At 47.0% G+C, this 22,923-nt stretch overlaps 1 protein-coding gene across 1 annotated transcript in view; it reads right to left on the bottom strand.

Annotated features, from left to right (window-relative positions):
* The window catches only part of LOC102163557 (phosphatidylinositol-binding clathrin assembly protein-like), a 29,645-nt gene extending 7,307 nt beyond the window's left edge, over window positions 1-22,338 (bottom strand). Inside the window, exons 1-14 of the mRNA XM_005674025.3 lie at window positions 22,216-22,338; window positions 21,646-22,141; window positions 19,438-19,580; window positions 16,543-16,618; window positions 15,767-15,869; window positions 15,526-15,619; window positions 15,294-15,405; window positions 13,794-13,900; window positions 12,994-13,035; window positions 6,604-6,683; window positions 5,765-5,841; window positions 2,478-2,561; window positions 2,321-2,351; window positions 1,160-1,286 (exon numbers count right to left, since the gene is read on the bottom strand). Coding sequence (XP_005674082.1) covers window positions 1,160-1,286; window positions 2,321-2,351; window positions 2,478-2,561; window positions 5,765-5,841; window positions 6,604-6,683; window positions 12,994-13,035; window positions 13,794-13,900; window positions 15,294-15,405; window positions 15,526-15,619; window positions 15,767-15,869; window positions 16,543-16,618; window positions 19,438-19,580; window positions 21,646-22,141; window positions 22,216-22,338 — 1,695 coding nt within the window. The remainder of the gene's footprint in view (window positions 1-1,159; window positions 1,287-2,320; window positions 2,352-2,477; window positions 2,562-5,764; window positions 5,842-6,603; window positions 6,684-12,993; window positions 13,036-13,793; window positions 13,901-15,293; window positions 15,406-15,525; window positions 15,620-15,766; window positions 15,870-16,542; window positions 16,619-19,437; window positions 19,581-21,645; window positions 22,142-22,215) is intronic.

Here is a 22,923-nt window from a genome sequence, read left to right as displayed (position 1 = left end):
AGCAAGATGCACATACAAAATTTGTCTGTGAATATTTACACTTAGTAGGATACACAGGGACTTTGCCCTCATCATAGTTAATGTAAAGGTCTGTGGCTGAGAGTTTGCTGCCATCGTAACCAAAAAACTTGTCCTGATCTGTTTGAATTTTATATTTGCAGGTAAGTTACTGGGGACCCGTATTTCAACTTTCGATGTATCAGCAATTCCTATCAATTCCATCTTCAGATCTGTCTCTCGGAACTTTCTTTAGATCTACTGCCCAAATTCTAGCATTCCGCAAACAGAGGCCATTCTAGATCCCCTGCCTGGATGACTTGAAAAGACTTCTACCTGACTGCCCAATCTGTGTGTCATTTCTCTACTGTCCGCCTTCCACACTCCTCCCAGACTAACCTGTCAAAACTGTACAAGTGACTGTGCTACGGCGTGGGCTCCCCACTCCTTCCAAGACAAAGCCTAAACTCCAATGTAAGTTCCGTAAGATCTGATCCCTGTTAAGCTCGCGCTTTATCCCACGCTGCACCCTTCAGACGTTCCACCAGAGCCATGTTAAACTGCTTCAAGTGCCCTGAATGACCCACAGTTTCCATTTGCCAACCAGTTACTGGCAACTCCCTCACCTGCTTTGACCTCATGTTCAGCTTCTTTGCCAAGTTAACCAACACAGCCTCTAAAGTATTCCACTGGGAATACTGCCGGCCTCTGTTTGATGACACAGCTATCTACCCTTACAGCTCCTGTGTCTTTATCTCTCAGCCTAAATATCTAATAGCTGCTCGATAAATGTGAAGGTCTCTCTCAATCACAGAGTCCACACTTCCGCAAACAGAGGAATGGTTAGCTTAACATGTCTATGACAAGTGCTCGCACAATCCATTAAAACTTACTGAAAAAGAAAACAGGAGTTCCCGTCGGGGCTGAGCACTTACGAACCCAACTAGGATCCACGAGGACGTGGGTTCGATCCCTGGCCTGGCTCTAGCTCCGATTCGACCCCTAGCCTGGGAACCTCCGTATGCCGAGGGTGCGGCCCTAAAATAGCGAAAAGAAAAAAGAAAAGAAAAAACATTTCTTGCTCGACCTGCTTCCCTAATGCAGATTTGTATGTTATATGTATATATCAAAAAAGAAAAGAAGGTAGCCACATGTTACCTACCATGTGGGGAACAGGAGGAACAGAAATGGAATTCCAGATGGTTGACATGCAGGCACAGGTATTCAAATGCCAGTTGATTCCACCAGTAGTTTCCATCTCTGAAGGCTGGCACCACTTCATATCAAAACTGAAATGGGATAGTATAAATCAGCCCATTTGGGAAAATGACAAATCTACCCTTTAAACATCTAGTCAGGATATATAGCCTTTGAGACAATGTTCTTTCCTTTTTTTTTTTTTTTTTTTGTCTTTTTGCTATTTCTAGGGCCGCGCCCACGGCATATGGAGGTTCCCAGGCTAGGAGTCCAATTGGAGCTGTAGCCGCTGGCCTACGCCACAGCCACAGCAATGCTGGATCCTTAACCTCATCTGTGACCTATACCACAGCTCACGGCAACGCAGGATCCTTAACCCACTGGGCGAGGTCAGGGATCGAACCCGAAACCTCATGGTTCCTAGTTGGATGCATTTCCACTGCACCATGATGGGAACTCCAACTTTCTATTTTAATTAGCTAAGTAAAAAATCCATGCTTTATGGAGTTTTATAGTAAATCTTCCTCTATCTAATTTAAAAGTAATTCTTGGAGTTCCCATTGTGTCTCAGCAGTAATGAACCCAACTAGTATCCCTGAGGATGCAGGTTTGATCCCAGGCCTCACTCAGTGGGTTAAGGATCTGGTGTTGCCGTGAGCTATGGTGCAGGTTGCAGATGCGGCTCTGATTCTACCCCTAGCATGGGAACTTCCATATGCCACAGGTGCAGCCCTGCAAAGCAAAAATAAAAAAATAAAAGTAAATGAAAATAAAAATAATTATTTTATGGGCGTTACTCTCATTAGTCTCTTCCTCTGACATGTATTTATTGGCTATCTTTTTTTTTTTTTTTTGGTCTTTTTAGGGCCACATCCATGGCATGTGGAGGTTCCCAGGCTAGGGGTCGAATTGGAGCTGTAGCTGCTGGCCCATTCCACAGCCACAGCCACGCCAGATCCGAGCCATGTCTGCAACCTACACCACAGCTCATGGCAACACCGGATCCTTAACCCACTGAGTAAGGCCAGGGATCGAACCTGCAACCTCATGGTTCCTAGTCGGATTCAAATCCGCTGCGCCACAACGGGAACTCCTGGCTATCTTTTTTAAGTAATAAAAAACTTACTTGTTGACAGGACTTTCTCCAAACTGAAGATCTGTTTTATAAAACAAATACAAATTTCACATTATTTTATACTCTTTCTTAAAATGAATTTTAAATATATATATATATATATATATATATATATATATATACTATTAGTTTAAAAATAGATGCTTACTTCCTACCAGGCTAGCAAAGGAGCTGTCCAGATTGTTTGCTATGATTCTTCCACTTTGCTGCCTGCTTCCAGCATGTTTGTGGGCTTGTGAAGGCAATGTTAGTTGTCATGTATCACGGAGGGAAAATCATCTGTCAATAAGAGACAGAGTCAGATGAAAACCTGATATACATGTACCTTTACCATTACAGACTAACAGGACTTCAAATTATTAGGCTAATTAATATAAAGCCATTTAAAAGTAGTCGTTAAATAAACTTTAATTGAGCACTTGTTATGTGCTAGACACTGTAAGATGGAGTTGTGAATAAAGACGATAAAAATCCCTGCCTTCCTTTAGTTTCCCTTATATTGGAGACAGAAAATAACCAAGACAAATGCCATGTATAATATGTGACATTGTCCTCGGATGAGTGCCGAGGAAAAAACCCCAGGGAAAGGGGTGTGATGTGGTGGCGGGAGCGTGGGTATTTAAATTTTGGACAGGAAAGGCTCCCTGAGAAGGGGACTGTCAGAGGGAGAAGCGTGTGGATCCAGTAGAAGAAACAGCGTGAGCAAAGGCCCTGGGAAGAGTGTACTTGGTGTGTCTGAAGAACAGGGAGGAGGCCGGCGTGGGCAGAGCCTACGCGACGAAGGAGTCAGAAAGGCAACGGAGGCCCTGCGAGGAAGTGCAAGGACCCTGGCTTTTCCTCTGGGACGGGAAAGTCGAGGGAGGGATGAGGACAGCGGAGGCTCAGGCTCCATCGGCCTGGATTTTAATGAGACTGGGCTGAACGGCGTGTGGAGGACGGACTGCAGTGGGCGAGGGCGACCGTGGACGCGGTGGTGGCCGTGAGGGAGTGAGGGTGTCAGGTCCGAAGACTCTCTGACAGTTTAGATGTGGGGTGTGACACAAAGAAAGGAGTCAACGATGACTCTAGGCCTGCGTCACACGGGTCCTAGTCACGCTCTCCCTGGAAGAAAGGAGTTGCTGTTTTGCACAACTGAGCCGAGGAAAACCATGGACAAAGCAGATGTGAGGTCAGGTATCAAAAGCCTAGCTCTGGACACATCGAGTTCCGGAACCCTACGAGATAGTCAAGTGCTACCGGTGCACAGACCCTTGCCTATCCCATCCTGGAGTTCAAAGGGAACGGCTGTAGCTGGAGACACTAATTTGGGAGAATCCTTATCACGTAAACGGTATTTAAGGCTGTGAGCCTGGATGAGGTCATCTAGGAATGAGTGTGTATAGATAAAGAAGAGAAATGAGGAGAGATCAGTGGGGAAAAGTCTAAAAAAGAGCCAAGAGTTAGATAAAAAGAAAACCAAGAGGCAAACTGAAGAGGGAGTGGCGGACCAGGTCCCGTGCTGCCCCCTAAGCTGAAGACTGAGAAACTACCATCGGATTTGCAAATACAAGAGCCATTTTAGCCGTGTGGTAGGAACACATACCCGACTGGAACTACATAACCACTTAAAGGAGTTTAAGAGAAAATATGGCAAATGTTTTAAAATATGGCAAAATGTGTTTAACACACTTTCTCAGGAACAAGGAGACAAAGTAATCCGTGAAGATATAAAGGATTTGAACAGGAGAAGTAAAACCTCCAGAGGATACAGTTTCCAAGTGCATATGAAACTTCTATCCAAAAAAAAAAAAAAAATGGTTATATGCTGGGTCATGAAGCACGTATCAACATGTTCCAAAGAACCAACATTGCAGGGAAGGTTCTCGGACGTAGTGCAAGTAAAGCTAGAATCCAACAACGAAAATAGGTAATTACAAGGTCCCCATGTACCTGAAATTTTAAAAATACACCTCTAAGTCATACATCAGTCAGGTCCTGTTCTAAGTCCTCGACATTTGTACTGATTCGTTTATCCTGACAGCAACCTTAGGAGGATAAGGAAGCTGAGGCCCAGAGAGGCCTCAGCTTTACGTGATCTCCGCAAAGTCACACAGTACAAGAACGCTACAGTGAAAATGAAACGCAAGCACTCTGGGTCCATGGCCAATATTTTTAAATCACAATGATTTAAGAGAAAAGGTGGTTTCAGCTGGCCATAGGATTTTCAACGCGACCGGTTCAAGCAATGAGGGTTAGGCAACCCAGGCTAAGCGCTCAGGAGGGCATGTGCAGAGATCAGAAGTCAGCTTTGTTCTGTCGCTAATCGGGCCGTAGGCTTTCAAAAGACCGGAACAGCAGTTCCCCTGTGCCCCTCTCCTCCGCCTGGGATTCGCAGTGACATCAGACCGAATCCAGGGTTTGTCAGTCACTACTTTTAACCTTCTGATAATGGGTGTTGTAAGCACGCAGGATTTTCCCAAACCACAGGGCCTCAGAGAAAGAGTCGTTGTTTCGGAAATGAAGCAAGTGTACACTTTTGCTATATATATGGTTTTACTCAAAGGACTTCTTTTCTTTAATTTTTAGTTGATTTATAATGTTCTGTCCATTTCTGCTCTACAGCAAAGTGACCCAATCACACGTTATCTCCCGTTGTGCTCCATCACACGTGATTGGATAGAGTTCCCTGCGCTATAGGCAGGACCGCACTGTTTATATGTTCAAACGTAATAGTTTGCATTCATCGACCCCCAGCTCCCGGTCCATCCCGCCCCCTCCCGCTTAAGTTCATCATTGTTTTAGTGGAACTCACCCGGTGAAAATGTACAAAGTGTGTCCATGGAGAATACATGGTACAAAAGAAAAAGAAAAACAGTTTAAGTCTTCAAGTTAAATTAGGAGCAAACAGATTCTAATGCAAATCAGCCCTACGACAGAAGAGGTCGTTATTACATGGATTTCTGTCTAGAGTTGAGGATCAAGTAAGGTTGTTTCTTTGTAAACTTTATCTTTCAATTAGTAATTGTTTGCACGTACAAAATTCAAAAGTTACACAATGAAGATTCTCCCACCCATTTTATTCACTTCTCAACTATCCTTCCAGAAGTATTAAGAAATCAAATAAACATATATATTCGTTCTTTTTTGTTTTTAAAAAGAAAACGGGGTAGCGTACTACATAGGAAACAACACGTTGGAGATCCTTCCATCTCAGTACATTAAAAACAAGCTCCTTGCTGACAGTCATTTGGCCATTACCATGCTGTAGCAGATATCCTTGCTCATACGTCATTTGACAACTGTGAATATACATATGAGATAAATTCCTAGAAAGGAAGTTGCTAGGTCAGGACTGCTTTGAAGAGGCAGCCAACGCAGGAGGTGGTTAGGGAACGTAAAAATTAAAGATTCTAATCCTGTCCTCAATTATTCCTGACAAAATCATACATATTTCACCTGCAAACCAAGCTGTGCTCGCTGAAGCTTCCACAACCCGACTGTTTGCGATGGAGGGAATCAACGCCTGCTGGAGACTTAAGAGATCACAAGAAAGAGGGAGCACATTGGGGAATTAATAGAATCACATCCGGCCCACCCAGCTGAACCTGCATGTCTTCAATTCCTTCACTTATCCATCCACCTGGTGATCTATCCACCGGACTATATGCTAACCACACATCTACCCATGATAAAGAGACAGTTAAGGAATAGTCGACAGACTCGTTGCCTAATAGAGGTTGATAATATAAGTCAATTACAATCAACATACCCTATAAAGGTGGAATGAAAGAATAATGCATGACCCTTATGGAAAATTTGGACAATACTGTAAAGTACAAAACAGAAAATGGAAATCAACCACAATGTCGCCACTCAGACCTCAAACTTTCTATCATTCCATTCGTATGCATATGCACACAGACAGGAGTTACGTGTGTGTGTGTGTGTGTGTGTGTGTGTGTGTCTACGCACACGTCTAGAATGTTACTAAGCACACTGTTTTGTGGATAAACAGTTTGCCAGACCCTTCAAAGATCATCTGCACCAGTTATTCTCACTAGGGGAGCCCCTAAGGGAAGAAATCAAATTCTTCAAAAGAGGGGTTATTCCACTCCCAGCCTTGGACTTTGGGAAGTACACTACCCTCGTGAAAAGCCCGCAATTCCAAAAAAGACTGAAAACCTCCGCCTATATCAAAGCCCGTAATTAATTTTGTCACTCTGATGTTGCTAAAATAAGAGAAATTATTTAGATGAAAACAAAATTAACCTATATGAGGACATTTATTAACTTACCTATATGGAGGTAAAATGTCATTTTTCTCTTCCAAAGAAGCTAGATGTTGTTTTAGTGCTTCAAGTAAACTGTGGGGGGCCTAAAAATAAAGTTATTAGAAAAGAGTTGGTTTTTGATAGACAGTTCTTAGCAAATCCATACTGTCCTATATCACAAAAAGGTTTTGAACAAAAATTAAGATCTCTGTATAGCAAAAGCTTAAATCTAAATAACTGCGACAAGTAAATTCATTATTAAAAGTAGCATCTTGGTATCAAATCAGATATTCAAACTATGCATTTATATACTTTTTTTTTTCTTTTTGCCATTTCTTGGGCCGCTCCCGTGGCATACGGAGTTTCCCAGGCTAGGGGTTGAATCGGAGCTGTAGCCACCAGCCTACACCAGAGGCACAGCAACGTGGGATCCGAGCCACGTCTGCGACCTACACCACAGCTCACGGCAACGCCGGATCGTTAACCCACTGAGCAAGGGCAGGGATCGAACCCACAACCTCATGGTTCCTGGTCGGATTTGTTAACCACTGAGCCACGACAGGAACTCCGCATTTATATACATTTTTAAAAACAAATAAAGCCTCTTAAAATGATCAAAGGGCTGGAGTTTCCATCTTGACTCAGCAGTTAATGAACCCAACTAGCATCCATGAGGATTTGGGTTTGATCCCGGCCTTGCTCAGTGGGTTAAGGATCTGGCATTGCTGTGGCTGTGGGGTAGGCCGGCGGCTGCAGCTCCGATGAGACCCCAAGCCTGGGAACCTCCATGTGCCACAGGTTCGGCCCTAAGAAGACCAAAAGAAAAAAAAAAAAAAACGGATCAAAGGGCTGTACCTCCTTTGGAGAAGACATTGGGCTTGAAATTATTTATTTATTTATTTGTAATTGTTATTTCCCCAATGCAGTTTTCTTTTCTGCCGTACAGCATGGTGACCCATTTGGATCCTTCACGAGTCACTAGATTATGAAATGAATTCAAGTAAAACATTAAGCTTAGTGGCGAAGAGGGAGGGGGGAGAGAAGAAAACAGGGAGATAAAGAGGAAAACGGGGGAGGGAGGGAGACTCTCACTCATGGCCTCGGCCTTGGCCACACACTGTCTCCCCAGCTGGGATCCCCTTGACGACCCTAATACAAAAAGTAGTAACCGCGCCCCCCCCAGTCTCTTCCCCCAAGTGTTCTCTTTCTTTGCGGTAGTTGTCTTCACTGAAATTACAGGACTTTTTCTCTGTGTTTATTATCCATCTCTTTGGTATAAAATACAAAACTCCATGAAGACAGTCTGTTTTGTTCACTGACAAAGCTTAGTGTTTGGCATACAGTAAGTGCTTAATATTTGCTAAGTGAATGCAGATATATCTTTTCATTCTCCATATTCCCATTAAAAAGGGGGAAAGTGTGCTTCTTCAGTAAGGTCAGTTCCCAACGTCTGGTCATATACACACCACCATCTCTGTCCTGATCCAGCTGTTCACCCTGCAAGAGAAGCTTATGGATGACCTACTGTATTAGGCAGTAAGGACACAGCCACAAGGGAAAACAATCATCTAATCCAAGACTTTCACGACCTGGGAGGCTCCAGTCTACAGGTCTGGGGGAGGAAATACACCAAATCATCACCCGAATAAATGTAAACTCAACGTCGTGAAAAGTGCTACAAAAGAGTGGTACCTGACGCTCAGTACTGAAGTAAACCCATCTGACCAAGTCAGGGATGTCAGAAGCAAGTTCTCCTGAGCAAAGTACAACCGAGCTGAGAACTGAGGGGCACCCAGGAGAATAAAGGTGGCCTGCGTAGCTGGGGCGGAGAAAGCTGGAGAGGAGGGGGATCTGACGATGCAGAACCTTAACTTCAAGGCACTCTTGGAGAGTGTGGACCTGATCTGGAGAATCCTAGATGGCTATCGGAGGGCTTTAAGTGAGACGGATATCCGCATTCTGCAAGTTTTCACATCAGCATTCTGGTTGCATGGCGTGAAACAAACAGCAGGGGCAGAGCATATGAAGGCAGCCAAGTTGGGAAGTGAGCCCAGGCAAGCTGAAGGTCAGATGGTGGTGGCCTGGCAGAGAGGACATAGATGCTTGCTGAACTAGCAGCTGGAGGAGGGTTTAATGAAGGAAGTGTTTCCAGAGCTGTGGGCAGAGCTAAGGAACAGTTCTGAGAGAAAAAGAGGGTGCAATTAATTATTATAATGGCACAACAGGTCAGAAAGACAACAAACACAGGAGCCTGAAAACAGGAGGAGGAGCGGAGATACCACTGCGTACAGACCGGCTGCAGGATGAGGCAGCCAAGCAGGAATCCGCTCCGAGGGACTGCCTTCTGCCCCAAATCTGAGGACCAGGACAAGACCTTCCTGGGCAGGAACCCTGAGCACAGAGGAATGAAAGAAGCTGTCCCTTGACAGAGCCCACAGGCACCTCGGCGGGGCGGGGGCAGGAGTCTGGAGTTCAGAGTGAGCCTCAAGAGGTAGAAGGACCCCCCCCCAAAAAAAAACCTAAATAAGGTTGTCCTTCCTTAGCAATGTTAGTTGCAATCACTCGTCTGCATCGATTTGCTCTCAGACGGGTCGCTGCCGGCTAGACGCTCGCGGACACGCCGTCCCCGAGGGCGCGGACGTGCTCAGCGCAGCACCGCCTTCCACGGCCGGAGGCCGACGGCGCGCCCGCCCGGGGCTTCGCCGCCAAGGGAGCGGGGGCGGGGGGCCCGGTCCTCCAGAGCCCGGAGATGCGACGCCGCCCGGAGGGCGGCCGGGCGGCGCCCGAGCTGCGCCCCCGGCGCCCCGGGGAGGCGGGGGCCCAGACCCGTGCGTCCGTCCGAGCCGCTCCGGCCCGAGCGCCAGCCGCGGGGACCCAGGCCGAGGCCGCGGGCAGACGGCGCCCGCGGAAGGAGGTCTGCGAGCCCCGGCCGGCGTCGAGGGCCAGGCCGAGAGCCGCAGCCCAGGCGGCCCGCAGGGGGCCGGGGCCTGGCCCGCCAGCACGGGGCGGTCGGGCCGGGGCGGGGGCGGGGGGGGACCCGGAGAGCGCGGCACCGGTCCCCGCGCAGCCCAGGCTGCGGGCGGCAGAGGGACGCACGCGCCGCGAACCCGGGCCGGCCTGCGGAGAGCTCCCCACCGCGCCCGGCGGCGGGGCGCTGCGGCCCGGGGCGGCCCGTGGCACCCGAGCGAGCACGTGCGGGAGCGGCCCTGCCTGCGAGGCCAGGCCCGGCCACCGGCCTCTCCGGACCGGCTGAGGCCCAGCGGCCAGCGGGCCGATCGGGAGGCTCTCCCAGGAAAAGGGCGGGCTCCATCTGGGGAGGAAGCAGTGGGGATGGGCATAAAAGTTGACCCACAAAGAACCCTGCCTGCTTGCCCCAGGCTCTCCCACAGCCATCCAGTCCGTTTTTGATTCAAAAGTCCTGGGGATCCTGAGGACCAGAGCTCAGGTAAGGAGGACAGAGGGTGGCCTGAAGGGAAAATGGATCTCCATCCTGGGGCTCCTCCTGTCCGTGTCCCCCAGAGCTCCAGCCACCAGCACTGTGGTTCTCAGCAAAGGGACCCCCTGCCACCTCCACCACTGCCTTCAAGGAAGTGAGGTCACTGGGGCGCAACATCGGAGGACGTGGAGTGGAGAGGAACCGAGTCTTGCTGCCATAGTCTTTGTTCTCTTTTCTCAGGGACTCAGGGGCCAGGACTGTGTCTCGTTCATTACAGCTCCTTCTTCCCGGACCGGTCAAGCACATGTCTGTGAATGACTGTTGACTGAATCCACTGGTTATGGTTCCCGTGGGCCAGGAAATCCTGCCGTCGCCCCTCCCAACCCAGACGTCCTCACTGCCTCTCTGTCTGGTTAACGGGATTCTCATTCTGGAAGCTGCGCATCACTTCGCACGACGGTTCCCACTGTGGACCACGCCAGGGGGTTGGATGTCTGTACATGAAGGGACACTTGTGAGGACACGTTCCTTTCCTTTCGAGATGCTGGAGGTGACATCAGACAGAAATTTCCCCCTTCTCTGCCCCCAAACCTAACACTTACTCGCATCTGCAACTCCCTCTCCTCCTGAGCTCCTCTAGCATCTTATTTCAGGCCACTGCTGGATCCACTGTGTTCTGGATCCAAATCCACTCATTCACTAGGGGACCGCCATCGCCTCCTCCTCTGCCCGTCCATCTTCACCCCCTCTCTCTTCGCAGGCTTCTTCCCACACACATTCCTCCAGTCCCAACCAAGGCAGCTGTACCCCACCAGAGTCGGGGACCCGGCTGGGAAAGAGTAAAAGCCTCGACCTCTGGGATAGGGGAGGCGGGGAGGGGCTAAAGGCCTGAAGAAGCTTCCTCCTCCTCTCCTGCTGGAGATGATACGGAGACCCCTACCCCACCAGTTCCGTGCCCCATCAGAACCTGCCTCCACCCTCTTCCTGGCGGCCAGCCTCTAACTGCAGTTAAGTCACAGCACAGCCCAGCTGGGGACATGGCTCTGAAACCACCTCCATCTGCCATCCAGTCAAAATAGTAAAAAGAGACAAGATAACCTCCCAGGATGATGGCAGAAATCAGTGCCCATCTTAAAGACAAAAAGCATGCTGGGGCGATGGTCCCTGTCATAGCTCCGTGATTCATCAGTATGCCCCCCAAACCAGTCTGGCCCTGGAGAATAACAAACTATACCATCAGGAAGTAACTCATTTGCACCCACAATTGGGCTTTTAGTAGTTTCTTTAGTAGGGATGGGTTAACAAGGTTTCGGGAACATGGGATGTGGCTACCAGTTTGGTAAATATTCTGCTTTCTGTTGCCGTCAAAAGTGGGGACCAGAGGCACACGCAACGGACAATGCTGTACGTCTATAGTGTGAGCCAGGCCATGTTCATTCTCTCAACCCCTACGTCATCGTAGGGTCAAAAGAAGTTTCATCCATCTGGCTCCCCCTCAGAAAATGACATCGATGCGCTTTATTCATGAAGTATATGCTAAACGGATTGGGTGAGCGGGAAGTGGCCAGTACAGTGGAGCCCTTAGACGGTTATATGTGCTCCAGAGGATGAGAGGTAAACACTCCAAAGATTCAGGAGCCTTTCACATAGGTCAAATTTTTAGGGTTTCAGTGGTCAGGGGTCTACCAGAAATCCACTCGAGACAGAAGAAAACGTGTTGCATCTCGCATGTGTCCCTATGAAAAAGAGACATTCCTATTGGGTCCTAGAGATGGCATGTTCTCACAGCAGGGACACTGCTCTGGCCCATATTCCAAGGGACCTAGAAGCCTTCCATATTCACTGGGGACCCAGAGCAGGGCCAGGCTGGGCCAGCAACCCCTGCTGCTCAAGCCCTACTACACAACTTGGATGGAGCGCAGGATGAGCAGGCTGCCTCAGGAGGGATTCCTGATGAGTAACTCCCAGGTAAGGAAAAAGCCTGTGTTCATGCAACTCTTAAACACTACTAAGACAGACAACAGTATCACACCCCTTCTGCATGTGCAGAAATGAGGCGCCGAGAATGGAAATGAGCTGCTGGATTACACACCTGAAAGGCAGACAAGGCGCCCGCAAACCTAAGTTTGTCATTTCCACTGATCAGTTCTGTCTATTTAAAAAGTTCGTTCGGGAGTTCCCGTGGTGGCACAGCAGAAACGAACCCAACTAGCATCCACGAGGTTGCAGGTTCCATCCCTGGCCTCACTCAGTAGGTTAAGGATCTGGCGTTGCCTTGAGCTGTGGTGTGGGTCACAGACGTGGCTCGGATCTGGCGTTGCTGTGGCTGTGGTGTGGGCCAGCAGCTGTAGCTCCAATTCGACCCTGAGCCTGGGAACTGCCACATGCCATGGGTGCGACCCTAAGAAGCAAAAAATAAAAATAAAAAAAAAAACATGTTTGAGTTGTTATACTATGAGTCACTATTTAGCACTCAGCAGGGAATAGCCTCTTTTTTTTTTTTTTTTTTTGTCTTTTTGCCGTTTCTTGGGCTGCTTCCTCGGTATACAGAGGTTCCCAGGCTAGGGGTCCAATCAGAGCTGTAGCTGGCGGCCTACACCACAGCCACAGCCACGAAGGATCCGAGCCGCGTCTGCGACCTACACCACAGCTCATGGCAACAACGGATCCTTAACCCACTGAGCGAGGCCAGGGAGCGAACCCGCAACCTCACGGTTCTTGGTTGGATTCGTTAACCACTGCGCCACGACGGGAACTCCAGGGAACAGCCTCTTTTATAAGACCAACGGCTCACAGACCTAATCAGAAGACACAAGTCTATGTCTATATAAGTACAAATACCAAAGTTCCTTTGGGGAAATGAAGATGCACATGTAAGTATATGGAAAATTATGGAGTCTCGGATGATGATTGATATACTAAACACAACAACATAAAGAGCAAACAGTCACCTAAACACAGAGGAGAGATATACTGACCTGAGTAAGATACGGAATCTCATTCTGGTCAATTCCAACTTGCTGAAATCCCAAAACAAAAAGGGGAAAAAAGAATACATTACAGCAGGGAGTGCTAACAAAGAAAAGTAACTGTGAGACCCGCCCCAAGACCATGAATGCCTTCCTGGCTGGTACACACCCAGGCCAAGAAAAGATGTCAGGCTACGAAGGTCTTGCACCCTTACACACAAACGTATATTTGTCCTAAGGATAAAACGAAAGAAGACAAGACTTGCCAGACGTTGCATCTTTGCTCTCTGGGGAAGAGCTAAGCCAGCCTTTGGATGACACACAAATGTGTTCCACTTTCCCAAGTAGTCAGAAGTCAGCTATTAGGGCAAATGTGGGGCTCACCCCCAAAGTTCCCTGTTCTCATTGACCACAGAACTGTTCTACCTCCTACCTGCTGCCTTAAAAGACTTATATCGCTTTTGGCCTGGTTCTAGAGTTGCTTCCGCTGGGAGAACAAGCTTGGTATCAGTTATCTCATGGCCACAAACAGAAATCCTTGTAAGACTGGGTTTTTTCTTAAATTCCAATTATTTGTATTTCTAAAATTATAGTTGATTTACAATGTTCCCTCAATTTCTGCTGGTTTTGAGCCTAAGTGCATTGGATGGTATATTTGAAGCGCCTAATTTTACTTGTCCGTTGTACTGTTTAGAAAATAGTTAAAACTACCAATGCTGTGTTGGCGGGGTCAGAGGTATAGTTATGTAGGAGACTAAACGAATACAGAAAACAGCAGAAAAGCCTTGGAAATAAGTAGATTTCTGTACCTCTGCAACTTTCAGGAACTGTGCCAATTTGGTCGTTCTTCCAAGGAACTTGATGTAAATATCCAGGCTTTCTCTGCATTGGTTCTTCCTCATGTCAAAATACTTGCCTAAAAGTAGAAAAAAAATTTAACAAAGGAGCCAGTATCGTATCACTTTCAAGTTTTGCTCCGTTCTGGTGATTCTATCTTAAGCTGATTCTGGATGTGATTTTAACTTGTTGAAAACAATTACAGCTTTAATCCAATCATTTTTTGTTTTAACAAGCAACAACTCTACTCAATAAGTATAACCTACGGATTTTCATAGAGTAAATACTGCATGCTGAACACTGACGCTGATAATACGTATGGCATTTAATAGCATACGTGTATAATTTAGATAGCTTGGTAGTTTAAGTTCTATAACTTCTCATCTGGAATATTTTTGAGTAACATCAAGCTTTGATGTTCTCTGAGGGAAGGGGCTGTGTTTCCTACCCTTTATAACTCTACAAATGTACTAGGTACTTCTTCTATATGAGAAAAATCTCAAATTCTCATCAATGAAGTCTGGAGAATCCTTCCTATGAAATGAATCACTCATTAGGGCGAAATGATAACTGAATTTTTCTGAGAAGCCTAAGAAGTATATGTTTGTATATAATCAAAATGGTTCTTTATGTTATAGGCTGTATCTTCTTAGGAAAGTGAGAACTGTATTACCGGACCTTGGTGACATGGAAACGAACATGTGAGGTATAAATACGGCAACCCATGTTGATTTCCTAGTAATATTTCTAACTGAAATTCAAACTGAAAAGTTCTGTGGCTCATTAGCCTTTTTTTTTTTTTTTTTGGCTGAGCCCGCAGCGTGTGGAAGTTCCAGGCCAGGGATTAAACCCGTGCCACAGCAGTCACCAGAGACACAGCAGTGATAATGCCAGATCCTTAACAAACTGAGCCATGAGGGAACTCCATAGCCAATTATTTTTAACCGAAAAAGGCAAGAGTATGTTTCATTATTTTAAAATATATATGACCTTGCAAGAATCTTCTGTTTTGAATTTAAAACACATATGAATCGAAATGTAGAGATAAAATATTTTTACAAATAAATTATTTTTCTTGGTTTATTGTTTAAAAGTAATTATGTAGGAGTTCCATCGTGACTCAGCAGGTTAAGAACCTACTAGTATCCAAGAGGATTCGGGTTCAATCCCTGGTCTCATTCAGTGGGTTAAGGATCCGGTGTTGCCGTGAGCTTCAGGGTAGGTCACAGATGCAGCTCAGATCTGGCATTGCTGTGGCTGTGCTGTAGGCCGGCAGCTGCAGCTCCGATTCGACCCCTAGTCTGGGAACCTCCATATGCCACGGGTGTGGCCCTAAAAAGACAAAAGGAAAAAAAAGAAAAAATTTTTAAGAGTAATGTCTATAAAGACATTCAGTATAATTGAAAGTTTGACAATAAAGGATTGTTTGCTTGTTAAAAAAAAAAAAGAGTCATGTGCATTCCTTAGCTTACCTAGCAGGTTAAGGATCCCCTCATTATAGGCTGCAAAGAGGCGAAGAGAATCCTTAAAGAGTAGCAGGAAAGCAGCATGTATTATACCATTAGTCAGTTCATCGGGATTTGCCTGGACATTAAATAAAAGAGTCATCAGTGACCACCACGATTTAAAAAAATTCCTTCTCCCACCTACCGTTAAACAAAGCCATTTGCCAGTATTTTTCAAAAGGATTTCTAAAGCTCTTACGTTAAAATTAAGAAGAGCATCAAACTGTGTTTGAATAACCGGAAGTGTGTTCAGTAGCTCTTTAGTATTCATAGTTCTCATCACACCGTTCGTCCTATAAATGGTAAAAGAGATTCAATCAATAATTCAGAGTTTGAGCAGCACTGTGACATCAGCATCTTGAAATAAAGCTGTTTTTGGCAAACTACGTATCAGACCACATGTGCATTTCCGTATTGCCTACAAACTGAGAAGTACTTACCCTCGCTTGGTTTTGGTGATGTCAATTGCAATCAGTCTATACGCAAGTGACTTTTCATTCAAGTACCTGCTGTATCGTCTGATGAAGGTTGACATAGTATAGCCTAAAAAATGAAAGCTTTTTATTCTTTCCAGTTTAACCAACATTAATCACTTATAACATATGTCGATAAATGCAAAGACTTATGACTCCACATTCACCCTACCATTAGCTGCTGAGCGTAAAGAACAAAACTCGGGCAGAGGAAGGACCAAGCGGTGTGCCATGATTTTTGGTAGACTGAACCAGAAAAGCCTCACTGGGTAAATAACCCCAAATTCTGTCATTCTTACTAAGTACTCAAATATCTGTTGTATCAATGAATTTAGAAATTATTTACTATCATAAAATGTACAACACACTGCACCCTTCATAATTCAGAACCATTTTTTTTTTTTTGTCTTTTTAGGGCTGCACCCGCAGCATATGGAGGTTCCCAGGCTAGGGGTCGAATGGGAGCTGTTTTGCCGCCGGTCTACGCCACAGCCACAGCAATGCAGGATCTGAGCCGCATCTGCGACCTACACCACAGCTTACAGCAATGCCGGATCCTTAACCCACTGAGCAAGGCCAGGGATTGAACCTGCAACCTCATGGTTCTTAGTCGGATTCGTTTCCGCTGCGCCACGACGGGAACTCCTGGAGGCATTTTTTTTTTTTTTCTTTAACCAGACATGGTTTGCAGAACATTTTCCTCCTTGCCCCCCAGAAATATGTCCATCAAAGGATCATCTTACCTTCTATGACACTTTCATCCAAGAAGTTGTGTAAAGTGAACAAAGAGTTTCTGGATGCAAGATGTTGGATAAAACGCTGTCAAACAAACGTGCCAAATTGCAAAATTAGTGTCTGTCCATAAAGTTCATTGATGATTTTGTTATTGCGAATGCATACTTAACATCATTCTATCCTACAGCTTCTGGCTATTTCAGGAGCACGCATTAAAGTGAGCTTTACCAACACAAGGATCTGCAGTGGTGTCAGTCTGTTTATATACCCCCAATAAACAAGGAGTTAAACATTAGGACTTACGTGAATATACGCTTTTCACCCAGGACTTTCTATCTAACCATTTCTCCCTTTTTGATTTTTGAGGAATTTTAATGACAATTGACCCTTGAACAACTTGGAGGTCACAGGTGCCGATACTCTGTGCAGTCGCAAATGCGCATGTGATTTATAGTCGGCTCTGTGTCCCCTGTCCCTCTAGAACCACGACTCCACCTCTGCACATTCAAGCAATCACAGATAGTGTGGTGCTGTAGTATTTACTGGGGAAAAAAATCAGTGTAGGGTTCAAACCCGTGAGGTTCGAGGGTCATCTGTAATTACAGAATTAATTATTTGAATAATTACTGTGAAATTATTTAATAATAGAAAAATAAAAATAATTTGATACAGCTGTGTACACCACTAACCAGAAATGACAACTGCTAAGTTTTAGACATACCTGCTTTGAATCAATTTTAGAAATAAGAGGAACAGGAGTTCCCGTCGTGGCGCAGTGGTTAACGAATCCGACTAGGAACCATGAGGTTGCGGGTTCAGTCCCTGCCCTTGCTCAGTGGGTTAAGGATCCGGCGTTGCCGTGAGCTGTGGTGTGGGTTGCAGACGCGGCTCGGATCCCGCGTTGCTATGGCTCTGGCGTAGGCTGGTGGCTACAGCTCCGATTCGACCCCTAGCCTGGGAGCCTCCATATGCCGAGGGAGCGGCCCAAGAAATAGCAAAAAGACAAAAAAAAAAAAAAAAAAAAAAAAAAGAAAGAAAAGAAATAAGAGGAACAAAGTATTACAAAATTTAAAGTAACACCAAGATCACAATTTTAATGTTATCTTTAGAGTCTATTTTCTTTGCAGTTTCATATATATCGTGCAATGGATAAATAGTAAGAGCGTAGTTTTAGAATGTGGATAAATGAAACTGGGCTCTGAATGTTATCCTGCAACTCACCTCCTCTCTGAGCATTGTTCTGAGATCTGGCCTTGTTGGTCTACATCCCGTTTGATGTTATGTAGTATTTCATTGTATAAACACACCTCATTGTATTCATCTGTTGCCTGCTGATGGGAATTCAGGCGATTTCCAATTTTGAATTGTCATAAATATGCTATGAGAAGTGTATTTGCTGGGTCGCTGAGCGTTTTCAATTGTACTCAACACGTCTCAGTGCACTTCTCTCCAAACCTCCGGGCAGCGCCAGACACACAGGTCCACGAAGTCGTTCTCAGCATTCTTTTACCATCCTTTTAACATCTGCGCTCCTCCTTGATGTAACTTCTCTCGTTCCTGATACCGAGAAGGTGCGGCACCCACAGGATGGGTGCGCTCCCATTTCCTCAAAGTCCCAGCACTTCATGCTGTCGTACATTCTAAATCTTGCTTATCTGGTTTCCTTTTCTATGAATTGTCTGTTCATTTCTTTTGCTCATCATTCCAGGGGACCGCTGAATCCCTCCTGATCATGCAGTCTGCTCATCCAGCGACATACGCTGCAAAGGTCTTGTTCCAGCCTGATGGCATCTTCCCTCCTCAGACGCCCTAAGCATATTCCCTCCCTTTTCTTCAACTTTTAAATGTAGCTTTTTGCATTTATAGATATTTCATTCTTGTGGAATTTATTTTTGTATAAGGGGAATATAAAGATCTCATCCTATTTTTTCCATAAGGATGTTATTTGTACCAAAAGGCTTTATTTTAAATTTCCCTCATGTTTGTAGTGCCAGCAAGCTCCCAGGTAAGTACAGTTCTACTTCTGAGCTCTCTATTACATTCCCTTTATATATTCCAGAGTCTAGGATATATATTCCACTTTTACCGACTCCATACTGTGTAATTACTGTTGCTTTGTAATAAGTTTCAAAATCCAATCAATTTCTAAATCTTGATTTTTTTTTTTTTTTTTTGGCCTTTTTTAGGGCTGCACCCATGGCATATGGAGGTTCCCGGGCTAGGGGTCGAATTGGAGCTGTAGCCACGGGCCTACACCACAGCCACAGCAACGCAGGATCCAAGCCGCGTCTGCAACCTACACCACAGCTCACGGCAACGCCAGATCCTTAACCCACTGAGCGAGGTCAGGGATCGAACCCGCAACCTCATGGTTCCTAGTCAGATTCATTAACCACTGAGCCACGATGGGAACTCCTAAATCTTGATTTTTTTTAAGCACAGCTTACTGAGACAAAAGTTCAAGCAGAAAATAATAGGCAATTTAATGCTGTCGAACATTTCAGTTGTTCTGTGAAACACAAAGAGTGTATGTGGGGAGAGGTGGCGAGGTGATGCTGTAATACTCGGGTATCCAGGTTCTCCTGGTAAAGTAAAGCAGTTATGCAGCCATACATTTTTGAGGGTTTTCTGTTTTTACAGCCTAAATCATCTAAAGAATTGAGAGAAATAGCTTCCGTATTACCCACTTTATTATCCAGTAGCTAAAATAGTACATTTCAAATAGTGATGCAAAAATAGAGTCGTAAGAACGGAAATCAGTTTTTAAACATCTGCCGCTATGCACGTCCTACCCTTGTCATTAATGAAGTAAAATGTTCTAAGTCCTGACACACTAAGACTACTTAGCAATCGTGTGCTGACGGGCCCTGGTACCAAGACGAAGGACTGTACGCCACGCTCACCTCATTTCCGTGGACCATAAGGTGATGCACAGTGACCAGGGCTTTGAACACCACCACCCAGCTGCTGCTCCCACTTTTCTCAGAGAGAACATCCGCCAGATGTTCGACACTCATATTTGTTCCATTTACGTACTGGATTAGATCTAAATTAGAACAGTGACAAGCGTTAAAATGGAGATTAGGAAATGGTTCTCGAAACCAAAATTTATAACTTTAGCTGAAATCAGTTACAGTCAAATCTCAGAGATGTGACAAAAGGGACAGGGCCAATCGTTTTCTTCATGGCGAGTACCTCGACTGGTCCTTACGCGTCGGGGAAGTTGAAGGCCTGCCCGCCCAGCTGTTCTGCACCCCGCCTCCCCGAGGGCCAGCGCGATCTGCCTCGGCGGCGATGGTAAGTACTTGTTAAATGCAGGAATAGGAGCCAAGAAGTAAGTAGCACACTCAAGGCCACACAGGTAGTTTTAAGTGGAAGGGCTGGGACTTGAAATTGGGGTTGTTTAAGCCCAGAGACCAAGGTATTAACCATTATGTCACACCGCCTCTCTCAAGAAAAGTGGACACTCAGAAGCTTTCCTCGTGGGGTCTCCCCACATCTGACCCTTTTGTTGGCATCCTTTTTCTTCTTGAGTCCACGGCCCTGCAGCTTTGTACCTGACTTATTGCAACAGCTTCCTGATTTCCTGCCTAAAGGCTATAATCACTCATCAATTGACCTCAGATAGCCCCTCAGAACTGTTTCCTTTTCATATTCAAGAACAACGATTACCTACTGTTTATCAATTCAAAGCTTCTCCTTGCTTTCCAAACCATCGATAAACTCGCATGAGAAAACAACTTCTTGCCTAGCACTTAATCATGACTCAGTGATTTCATGTACGTAGCACTAGGATAGGTACTGAGGAGCAATAAGCTGGCCCTGTGGAGTCAGGTTCAATTATTCAAGAAGTGTAAACACTCAGTGTACACGTGTAGTTCGTGCCCATTGCTGTGCCCTGTTGAAGGTTACGGAGTATGAGATTCTGTGATTTGTTTATGTCTAAGCCTGCTTCATTTTTCTTTCTATAAAGTTTCCTCTGCTAATTTTTGGTTTCGGCTTTCACAGGGTTTCAGCCTCTGGACTGAATCTGGCAGCTACCATGGTTCCATGCATTGTTCACACCCCTAACCACTGCGAATCCTGAGAAGTCCATTCTGGCACGTTTCATAACAATCCAGAACTGGAATCAATCTATCTATCTATGTAGATATATCCAGCATATTTATGGGGCCTGTTCAGATAGTGTTCAGGAAACTTTAAAATTATATACAAATGCAATGAATCTGCTCAAAGGTTTTTTGTTGTTTGTGTGTTTGTTGCTTTTTAGGGCCACACTCGTGGCACATTGAGGTTCCCAGGCTAGGGGTCGAATCAGAGCTGCAGGTGCCAGACTACGCCACAGCAATGCTGGATCCGAGCCGCACATACCACAACTCACACAACGTGGGATCCTTAAGCCCCTGAACCAAAAAGGCACATCCTCATGGATACTAGTCGGGTTCCTTACCCTTTGAGCCACAAGGGGAACTCCATGAATCTGCTTAACTTAATGAGGTGTTAGCTGCTGCCCTACAGACACGTTATCATGATGGCAGGAAGATAAAACTTCAGAAGGCAAATTACTCAATTATGTCAATGAATCATTTAGAAGCAAAATACCGAAATAAAGAGGGGCTGCAAAGGGTGACTCAGCAAGGCAGGTTTCCAAAGCAGTAGCGTTTATGTACACCGCCTACCGCACACGTGGTTTAGGAAGTCACCGCTGGCCGTGAGGTCAAACAAGGGAGAGTAGGCCTGGCCTGGGAGTCTGCTTCGTCTTGGACCAACAGACCATTTTAGGAACCGAGACCCTCCTCAGAAACCGAGCTTGTTATTCTCCCGCCTCTTGGATCCCAGCAACCACGAATCACTGGCAACCAGAATTGTGTCTGCAGTGCGAAAGGCCAGTGGTTGTCCTCCGGGCTGGGGGGCGGCTGCACAGTGAGAAGTCGGGTGGCGGCGGTGCTGAGCGGGGTGAGGCGAGGGGCCCGGGCGGGAGCTCCTGGGGCGGGGTCCGGGGGGGTCCGGGGTCGGGGGGGGGCGCGCCTGGGGGGCGGGGCGCCAGGGGCGGCAGCGGGATGGCGCCACCCCCGGGCCCGAGGGCGCCGGCGGCGGCCGCCGAGACTCACCCGCTAGGTGTTTGGGCTCGGGTTCGGTGGGCTCGTCGGTGGTGGCTCCGAGGGCAGCCTTGGACGCGGACGACCCCATGCGTGCGTCGCAGCCTGCCAGCCACGAGGCCGATGGCGGCGAGGGCGGTCCCTCCTCTTCCGGAGGCGCGGACGAGGCGGGGGACCTGCGCGCCTGGCGCCGGACGGACGCGCGGGGAGCCTGGGCTGACGGCAGAAAGGCCCGGCCGGCGGCAGAATTGTGAGGTGAGGCCGGGGGCAGCGGGGCGCCGCGGCCGGCAGGGGTGCTGGGCGGAGCCGCGCCCCCGCGCGGCCACGGCGGGAAACGGGCGCCGAGGCCCGAGGCCGCGCCGTGGACGGCGCCGCGCCGCGCGCCGCTCCCGACGGAAGGGCCGGGACCTTCAGCTGCGCGACCGCAGGCCCCGGCGCCCCGCGTGCGCTCGGCGGGCGTCAGCCCCAGCGTTGGGGCCGCGGACCAGCCCGTGCTCCTTGGGTACCTCTAACGCCGGGGACTCCGCAGCCGTGTCGCGTCCATCGCGCCTGAGGTCGGTAAGGTGCCCTCTGGCGTCGTACTCTGGACGGGTGCGGCCGGAGGGTCATCCGTTTCTTGGATCCTGTCGAAGAAGCACCTTTTGGCTTCAGTGATTGTCTCTCTCTTCGTTCTGTCTCCTGACTTTCTGCTCTTATCTGCATCATTCCGCCGCTTCTTGCTTGCAGTTTCTGTTGCTCGCTTTCTGGTTTCTTTTTTTCTTTTTTCTTTTTTTTTTTTTTTGTCTTTTTTTGCTATCTCTTGGGCCGCTCCCGTGTCATATGGAGGTTCCCAGGCTAGGGGTTGAAATCGGAGCTGCAGCCACTGGCCTATGCCAGAGCCACAGCAACGCGGGATCTGAGCCGCGTCTGCAACCTACACCACAGCTCACGGCAACGCCAGATCCTTAACCCCCTGAGCGAGGCCAGGGGCCGAACCCGCAACCTCATGGTTCCTAGTCGGATTCGATAGCCACTGCGCCACGACGGGAACTCCAGCTTTCTGGTTTCTTAAGGCACGCGGAGCTCCTTAAGAGTCTTCTTTGGTAATATAGGACTTTAGAGTTGAGTGCTGCTTCTCCTGTCGAAGAAAATGTTTCTTGCTATTTCCGTCTTTTAAACTTTGTCGAGATGTGTTTGATCGACCAGAATATAGGCCCTGTGAAGGTACATGTTTTTGGTACCCTTGAAAAGATTCATATTTTTCTGCTCCATTCAATGTGTATTACAGTTCTTGACGTTTTATCACAAGGG

This window comes from Sus scrofa, chromosome X (genome assembly GCF_000003025.6).
Source record: "Sus scrofa isolate TJ Tabasco breed Duroc chromosome X, Sscrofa11.1, whole genome shotgun sequence".
In the NCBI taxonomy this organism is placed as follows: Eukaryota; Metazoa; Chordata; class Mammalia; order Artiodactyla; family Suidae; genus Sus; species Sus scrofa.
The sequence above is the reverse complement of the archived record's forward strand: the minus strand, read 5'-3'. Positions and strand labels throughout refer to the sequence as shown.